The sequence below is a fragment of the Lotus japonicus genome, chromosome 1 (assembly GCF_012489685.1).
Source record: "Lotus japonicus ecotype B-129 chromosome 1, LjGifu_v1.2".
Taxonomy (NCBI): domain Eukaryota; kingdom Viridiplantae; phylum Streptophyta; class Magnoliopsida; order Fabales; family Fabaceae; genus Lotus; species Lotus japonicus.
This window is the reverse complement of record NC_080041.1, coordinates 115430343-115439201: the sequence shown is the minus strand read 5'-3', so window position 1 is coordinate 115439201 and position 8859 is coordinate 115430343. Positions and strand designations below refer to the sequence as shown.

Here is an 8859-nt window from a genome sequence, read left to right as displayed (position 1 = left end):
TTTATGATAAAAACAAAAGAATTACAAAAGACTTGTTTCTCATTAACATAATCTCCATTACATGGTAGATTAGGTCTCGATAACACCTCTTTATTTCCAACAATCACTGCCATCGCACACCATCATCCATCACTGCCACCCTCAATGGTCACCAACATGAGAGATGCTCTACCATCGTCGAGCACCTTCCAACATCGCCATTATCATTTGACATGATCTATTGGTAAAATCACATAACAACACCTTCCACCGCCCGAATCCCTCCTTCATAACCACTACCACAACCTAACACATTGCTACTTGATAATTTACTTTGATGCTTGGCACCTTTTAGGCTTTTACCATAGAGACATTGGACATCCTCCACAGTTGCTATCGTTCATAACCTCTATTTTGTTGTCACCATAACTCACCACCATCATCGATACTGCCTTAACACCCTTACCATCACCGTGACCCCACAAAACTTTTCGACAGAAGGTGGAAGGTTTCAAGTGGTGGTGGAGGGAAGGGATGATGATGGACAATGGCATTGGTTGTAGAGGGTGCCTAACAATGGTAAAAGGTGTCATGCACTAACTGCAGTGGTGGAGGGTGTCGGATGAAAGTGATTATAAAGAAAGGTTCCTAAAAATAAATATGGTGCTTGTGAATTTTAAAAATTGCCAACAAATTTTAAAAAATGAAAACTATAACAAAAAATGAAACTAAAATCATAAAAATAAAATAAAATAAATATTTTAAACTTTCAAAACTTAAAACTTAAAATCATCCCAATGGGCTTTAAAGAAGGGATTCAAAATGCATAAGAACTTATTAACTACTTATGTTTAGAAATTTTTTGTAGCTAATTAATTTTCACAAAGAGATGAAAGCCAATTGTGAATTTGGAAGTCTTTCTTCTTTCAGATTATGTAAATGTAATATGTTCTGCCACAAAATCAACATTTCATTAGTTGCCAATTTTTGAATAAATTCAGAAAACCATGAACTCTTTAGTCCTTGGTTAAGCTTTTACAGGGCTCCAGAACTTCATAGTGATCTGTTTGTTGACGACCTTTTTGGCTATTAACATTCTGTCAGGTTAAAAACTAAATAATATACAATCTAAGTCAGAATGATAGAGCTCAAGTCACACTAACCAATCACCCATGATACTTGTATTTGAAACTTAAACAGTTGTAAGATCTTCATATCCAAAGCAATTATACTAAACCTTATTTCAATTGGTTATTATACATTGGAATCTGTATAAAACATTCTATATGAACAGCATAACTCTTCTTCTAGGTTAATTGATTATATTTACATTCCAATTTTCTTTCATAGATATCTGCATCTTTCATCCCTGGTTTATATTTATGGCTTTATGCCAAAGATTTCTCTCACCCAGTTCCGAATTTTCAAGAAATTCTCCATCTTTATCATCATGCTGGCATGAGCTCTAGCTTCAGCTTGAGCAGGGCTCTCTTGATCAATCCCTCCTACAGCAATGGGGCAAAAATAACTTTTCTCAGCAACCAAATCAAATTAACATGCAGCAAGTTTATCAGTGTATCATGAAGTCTCAGAATTTCTACCAGTTCTTTCATAGGGCCTAGTTGTTGCTTGCCCCTTCAATTGTTTGTTGAAAGACTTTGCAGCAGTGAAAACATTTGAAGGTCTTTCCCAACCTCCTCCAAATATACCATACCCTTCCTTTGGCTGAGGCTGCATCAGGAACTCTAGGGTTGGCAAATCTTCTGTCTCCACCCAATGAATGCAGTTGACTGGGCATGACTCCATAGAAACCTGAGATTTTCTTGCCTCATTAAAATAGTACTTTACAGAAGTATAGGTTATAGGTATAATACAAAACCATTTATGTGTCTTCATCCACCAGCATAACTTAAACTTTTGGGTTTGTTGGTTCCTAACAGAACCTCTATGATTAAATGATATAGAGGTTGATCCTTGTTGCCTCTACTATTCTAATAGAAAGTTGAGTTTCAACACAATGTAGGTGGACCTATGCATTGTCCAAATGCTACTGCGTGAGTTGCCGTGTTAGAGGTATAATATAAAACCATTTGTGTTTCACATCACCCAACAACTTAACCTTTTGAAATTGTTGGTTCATAAGAGTATTAGTATATAACTTGATGTGTGTAAATCTCATCATACACTAATAGTGCAATGAGTTATTTTCATTCACTCCCTACTTACTCTTCTATCTTAGTTCCACCTATTCTCTTCCTATCTTTCTACTTCTCATATCACATCACACATCATATCTCTCTTTTATATCCATTTTCTTCCTATCTATCCCTTGGTGTAGTTTGATTTAGAGTGTGAATAAAACATTAACCTTGGGCAATATACCTCAATATTTTTGTCGATGTCTCCATATTGAACTTTAACCCGAGCACATCCTACAGCTTCATCCATGATGAAAGTATGGCTTGCATGATGTAAACATTCTCTGCATCCTGGCAGCAATAGTATTGAAAGGGTAGAGTAATAAAATCAAAAAAATTCTATACTAGCTGATTTTCATTATTAATATATTACAGCTAATTAGACTCCAATTATAGATTATAATGTCAACATCCTTTTCTCAGTTCTGAAATGGAACTATAATCTTTGATGACAACGAGGAAATTTTCTGTATAGAGTACCTATGCATGCATTTTCATCAACAAATAAAGCTTGTGGTCTTAAAGGTCCATTCCATGTGCTGTAACCTAGGGGAGCACTGTTGTTTTCCCCAAATCTTAGCCTCATCTGACCAATAGATTCATCATATTTTCTCCTTCGATCTTCTGTCATCAGCACTTCATAAGCCTTATTTAGCATTAGAGTATACTCATGACCCTACAAAAATAAAGTTCAATCTTCACATCATGAAGTATAATAGACAAAAGATTGTCAAATTATAATAACAAAATTTTACCCTCATAGATTAATTGGAGCAAATCTACTAGAAAAAACACTAGATAAGGTCTAATTAAGTGCTATTGGATTTGCATCCAAAAAAAAATTCTGAAAAACAGAAAAGTGACTTAATACCTTCTGGCCAACAATATCTGGGTGGTACTTCTTTTGCAGCTTCCGGTAAGCTTCTTTAATTTGATGAGTATCTGAATCAACAGAAACTCCAAGCAATTCATAGTAATTGTTTTGAGCTCTTGGTTTCTCCCATGATCTTCTATTACAACATCTTACTACAGTGACGTTCTGCCTTCATCTTCAAACAGGTTTATCAGTTTAAAAGCACAAGATACTTTACAGATGACTTTTGTGAACAACTCAACAAGCATGGGAGGCAAATAGAAACCAGCAAAAATTGCACATATTAATTAATATGTCATTTTTCATATTACCAACCAAGTAGTTCCTTTTTTTTTTGGAAAATGAACGGAGAATCAAGTACTTGCTCTGAACCTCTATAACATGTACAGGGTAATCTAATAATACCTTGACATGGGGCTGTTGAAATTCATATGGCCATGAACTAATTGAGAAGTCTTTGACCAAGACAAGAAGTAGCTACCAGGGACTACAATCGACATACTTCTGATGGTTCGTCAATGGTTTGTGTACTGAATTCTCAAAGCTTTAGTCTTACTCTTGAGAAGGTAGATATTTCTGGAGTCCAGCATAGAAAAATCACGAGATATTTTTCTGTGATGCTACTGTTGTGTTTCACATGTGGAGATGGTCCTATTTGAAAATAAGATTTGTTATTTTAGAATATGAGTAGAAAGATTCTCCGATCCGAAGTGGCGGTCCACGGTGGTGATTACGGCTGAGAGCACGGTGGAGCAAGATGAGCCCACGATGGGGTAGGTACCTAAAAAAGGACTTCGACATACAAGTCAACTCATGATTCGAGAGAGAATCTCAAAGTTTACAAAAGCAATAATAAAGTAATAATGAGTAATTATGAAAAAGTTTCACCTTAAGAGTTAACCAAATCTATATTTTATAGGGATTTGGATTGAGTAGTAATGAAAACGTTTAACCTTCGCTAGACACTTATGTTGGTAGTCTTCTGAGTGTTTAGCCTTGCTTTAATGGGTTTACATCACTCACTCCAATGACTTAGCCATTTACTTAGTCAGGTAGTCTTGGACGGGCGCTGATTTTGCCTTTTGGTCATCCTAGTCGACCAGCTCAGCATTCACTTGTTTATGGCCTTTTGGGCCGACCAAGACGATGGTGGGCTGAGTGGCCATTTAGGTCGGCCATAACATAATTTATACAAAAGAGAGCATATGAAGTAAGAAGTGGATGGAAGAGGAGAACTAGGATAAGAAGTATTTTGAACAAACTTCTTAGGCCTTGTATGAGGCCCAAGGAGCGTCGACTTTGACCTCCCCGTTCAATTCTTTCGAAGTCATTGTATCATTTTCCTTATATATCAAAATATCTTGGTTTTATCACTTACATCTACTTCGTTAAAAATAAAGGGCCATCCTTCACAATCAAGGTACCCATAGTTTTTCTATGTACTAGCACTCTCCTCATTGACATGTTGACTTCAACTTTGGAGTCCATTTTGCAAGTGACCTGCTTGCCGACCACCCATTTGGAGCATCCGAGATAATCCATCCGTTATATGGCCGTGAAGCTTCTTTCACCATTTGGCCCACAACAGAGCAAGTCGGATATTAGTGTCATCTACGAAAATGATAAACTTCTATTCTCGCACCACTCCCCTCATGATGGTAAACTCTGCCATATCATAGACGTCAACCACAAAGCATCGACCCTCGCTGTCATAGAACTCTTGAGGTGGTCGCCAAAGATTACCACTCAAGAAAACCCTATAGGGTACGAGTAACTTCCCCACCACCTCCTCCGCAAATTTTGGAGGAAGTCACTGAAATCACAAACTAAGCTTTGAATCCTCAAATAAGTTTGAACAAGCAATTTATGCGGCGTCTCAATGACTGGGAGTGAACATTTGAACCTTTAAGGGATTAGCGAGACTAGCGTCGGGATCCATCCCAAGAAGAGATAGAGGACATTCGATGTCAGCTCAAAGAGCTAGAACACTCCCACTCGTAGGGACGCCGCTCGTGCCGGAAGCCATCCATCACAACTCGGTCAGTCAACCACACAGGCACGAGCCCCAAGCAGACCTCGAGGTGGGTACAAAAGTTCTGCTAACCTCCACTACATTCTACACAGAGATCACAATATTACAAATTCTTAGGTAAGTCTAATCAATTCCGCAAGTCATTACCGCTAGAGCAATACACAAGTGAGTTTGATTCCCGGAAGCTTCTCTGCTGACTTTTCTCTCATACCCTCAAAAAGTCGATCCTCATGAGTTAAGATCATGACCACCGGTTCAATATGAGGGGAAAATAATAGTCCAAGAGACATCTCTAAAATTTTGGTCGAAATAACCCAACATTCGTATGAAAAACACATTTGGTCTTTCTATCACTTTTTTCTTTATGTTTTTCTCATTCCTTCATACTTAATCAAAATTTCTTCTCAATCAAGAACTATTTTCAAATTTGGTACTAACGGACATCTTTTACAACAACTCATAAAGGAATCTCTCTATTCATTACTACTAGAATATTACTGATTGACTATTGTATATCATAATCACTTCTTTACTTTGCCATACAGGGTATAGGTTGGTACTTTCCATTTACAGCGGGTTTATAAGCTTGAGTACTACAATCGAGTTGCACGAATTACATGCTGTTGTTCATTAATGCTACTCCAGCAAGGTATAATTTTCTTCGAGGGGATCATCATTTGAGGTAGGACCACAAAACATGCCTCCCCCTTGAGGGAAGTAGATCAAGGTTACTGGAAGAGTACAAATTATCATCATCAGTCCCATCAAGGATATGCTTGTTTGCTTTGACATGGTGTCCCCGGAAAACAGGAGCAATTGAGTGACAACAGCCCCAATCGTCCCACCACTCCCTGTCATTCCTGATATTACCCCTAGTGATCTGCAAATAAGGACACATGAAAAAAATGAAGAATTGAGTTGCTGGAGTTCAATTTACAATTTCTCGTAACAATAAAAGTTCATTCTAACATTCAATTTCACGTAAAGAAAATCATCCAATTTCATCCACAAGAAAAATTTGAATGAGTGAAAACTCAATTTAGATCACTAAAACAAATTAAACTGACTAAAAAGTATAAGACTATTCTTACTACTAGTAATTGTGAAACTAATTCTCGTTTCATGATCAATGCAACTAATTTTTCATCCCATGAGCGATATGAAGGTCAATGAGTTTTTTCAATTTATAAGAGTTGAGAATCAAACTCTCAACCACTTATTTAAGAAATAAAGTGTTGAACCACTATGTCAATCCACTAGTTCGAATGTGCCTTCAGACATAGGGGATGCAAAGGAATTTGAGGCGAGTTACACTCGAAGCCTATATTCAAGTGTGTCAACTTAAGTTTGCATAAAGAGTACTATGGAGAAATTCTAGAAGTTTTGCTTTTATTTTCGATAAATGTATTTCTTTTTATTAAACCTTTTTTTTGTGAATAAACCAAAACTAGTCCCTCAACGGTTCATTGCCCTTCAAGTAGAATCTTGCATGAGCAACGTCAGCGCTCATGAAAGGCCATCCCATCGACACTTCCAGTGAAATTAAAGACATAATTGTTTGTGACTAACAAGTCAAGAATGAATGACACTGACTCTCAACCGCATCAACAACAAGACGAAACCAGTGATGCACAAAATATCAAGAGCATATTAATTAAGAACAACAGTATTACTGTATTAAGCTAATTATTATTCATTAATTACCTGCTTGAAACAAAAGGGACCACGCCAAACGTGAGGCCAGAAGCAGCTTGAACAAACACTGAGAAACAACACATCACTACGATCGAGCTCCACAGCGAGTTAACTCGCCCCAGCAAAACGCACAGCAAACCCGCCACCGTCTGCACCACCCACAGAGCCCACAATCTCCCTCGAACACCGAACCTCTTCCCCATTGCGTCGGAAACCAACCCTCCCGTCGGCCGCGAGAAGAAATTCGCCATCCCGAAACACGCCGCGATGGTCCCCGCTGTTTGTAGGTTCACCCCAAACCTGTCGTAGAAGTAACCCGCTATGATGTTGTCCGTTGTCATCTCTACACCGAAACAAAATCCGTAGAGTAAGCCCAGAATCCACCCTCTGTAGTCCCTTAAACCGCCCATCACCACGCTGAACACGCTCTCCTTCGGCCCCACTTTGCGGTTACGCGATGGCACCGGATCATGCCCGAACGCCAACACTAAGATACCTATTCAGAAAATTCAGTTCTCAAAAATCATGCAACTAACTTAATTACTCATGAGCTACACTCATCTGAAAATTAAATCCGATGAACACTTATGATTGAATCTTCCAAATGAAAAGTTACTTATGATTGAATCTTCCAAATGAAAAAAGTTATTTGAAAATTAATTCAAACAAAGTTCCACAATAAGTACACATTGATCAAATCTTCCAGATGAAGCCAGTCATTTTGAAAAATTTCAATTGAGAATTTTCTTGAAATATTCTTTCAGTTGTGTTTGTGAAATGAAGTGATTCTGTAAATTCAAATTTCAAACTGTGATAAAATGTGGAGAGTACCTGTGAGGGCTTGGAAAATCGCCGGGAGGATGAAGGATAATCGCCACGCGGTGGAGGAAGGGACGTGGAAGAGGGACATGATGAGGGAGTAGAGGAGGGGCATGAGGAGCTGTGTGACGCCGGAGCCCATGTTGGCCCACCCGGCGGCGACGGCGTTAGCGGCGCCGACGCAGGAGGGGGAGAACATGGAGCTGGTCCAGAACTGGTTGGAGACGAAGGTGGCGATGGAGAATCCGACGAGGAATCGGATGATGATGAAGGATTGAGGGGTGGAGGCGAGGGAGGTTGCTAGGATGATCGGGGCGGTGATGAGTGAGAGGGTCCCGGAGGCGATGCGCGGGCCCACGAGGTCGCAGATGGGCCCCATGAGGAGGCGGGAGACGATGGCGCCGGCGAAGGAGGCGGAGCCAGCGGCGCCGATTTCGGAGGCGGTGAGGTGGAGGTCGTCACGGATGACGGGGATGAGAGGGGGTATGGAGAAGGTGGCGAAGAAGCAGGAGAAGAGGTTTAGCCATGAGAGATGGAAGGTGCGCATTTGCGGTGACTTGGCGGCGGAGAATGGGCGGAAGTCGGTGGTTTTCCCATCGGCGTCAAGGGAGACGGTGGAAGAAGGGGGTTTAGTAGGGAAGTCACGGTGAGGTTGATGTTGCATGGTGCTGGAGTTGATCCTATCACACTGTGGAGCTTCACTGAAAGCGGATGTTGATCCTTGATTACAAGTTCCTATGCAAATGGGAAAGTTGGAGTTAAGGTGCTTAAATCAATGGAGAGAAATTCTTGCTTACGATTCAATGTACCTCTCGCAGGAATTGAGAGAGTGAATTACTCACACGTAGGCTAAATGCTTAGCAATGGTTTTAAGGAAATAAATGATGGGGTTCTCATCAATTTTGTAGTTATATGTGATTCATTACCATTTTTATTTGATTTTCATTTTTACTTTCTATTTATTTCTCTCATCTTTCAATAATATCACATATTATATTTTTTTTACTTTATCTATCTTTTCTTCTTATCTCTCATTTCTCTACTCATCTCCACCAATTAAAGGGTGTGAACAAAACAATATTCTTATTTTGGGTTGTTTAAGTTCTACTATGATTTTTTCGTTAAATATGATTTTAGTCCCTAACTCATACATCATACTTTAAAAGGGTTCCTATAAAAAATTCATGGTTTTTAGTTCTTGAAAAAAAATTGCTTTATAAAAAATATTTGACGTCATAAAACATTTTTAAAAGTTTTTTATC

General features: G+C 39.0%; 2 protein-coding genes across 2 annotated transcripts; both read right to left on the bottom strand.

The window, feature by feature from the left end:
- Positions 1-1138: 1138 nt before the first annotated feature.
- On the bottom strand, positions 1139-3696 carry LOC130729567 (chaperone protein dnaJ C76, chloroplastic-like). The gene is made up of 6 exons (XM_057581356.1): positions 3457-3696; positions 3049-3220; positions 2658-2853; positions 2362-2468; positions 1581-1791; positions 1139-1484 (listed from the first exon to the last, which is right to left on the bottom strand). Exons 1-6 carry the CDS (start codon positions 3549-3551, stop codon positions 1360-1362), a joined length of 906 nt encoding a protein of 301 aa, XP_057437339.1. The 5' UTR covers positions 3552-3696; the 3' UTR covers positions 1139-1359.
- A 1784-nt stretch (positions 3697-5480) lies between these two features.
- On the bottom strand, positions 5481-8467 carry LOC130729566 (high affinity nitrate transporter 2.7). Its single transcript, XM_057581355.1, has 3 exons — positions 7610-8467; positions 6788-7274; positions 5481-5963 (listed from the first exon to the last, which is right to left on the bottom strand). Exons 1-3 carry the CDS (start codon positions 8259-8261, stop codon positions 5720-5722), a joined length of 1383 nt encoding a protein of 460 aa, XP_057437338.1. The 5' UTR covers positions 8262-8467; the 3' UTR covers positions 5481-5719.
- Positions 8468-8859: the final 392 nt, after the last annotated feature.

Excerpts from the sequence above, each read along its gene's own strand:
- LOC130729567 (XM_057581356.1), bottom strand. The coding sequence starts at position 3,551 with ATGTCGATTGTAGTCCCTGGTAGCTACTTCTTGTCTTGGTCAAAGACT. Across the intron at positions 1,792-2,361 it reads ACATCGACAAAAATATTGAG|GTTTCTATGGAGTCATGCCC; the intron begins GTATATTGCCCA and ends AGAAAATCTCAG. Across the intron at positions 1,485-1,580 it reads TAGGCCCTATGAAAGAACTG|GAGGGATTGATCAAGAGAGC; the intron begins GTAGAAATTCTG and ends CCATTGCTGTAG.
- LOC130729566 (XM_057581355.1), bottom strand. The coding sequence starts at position 8,261 with ATGCAACATCAACCTCACCGTGACTTCCCTACTAAACCCCCTTCTTCC. Across the intron at positions 7,275-7,609 it reads GATTTTCCAAGCCCTCACAG|GTATCTTAGTGTTGGCGTTC; the intron begins GTACTCTCCACA and ends TTTTCTGAATAG. Across the intron at positions 5,964-6,787 it reads GTCCCTTTTGTTTCAAGCAG|ATCACTAGGGGTAATATCAG; the intron begins GTAATTAATGAA and ends CCTTATTTGCAG.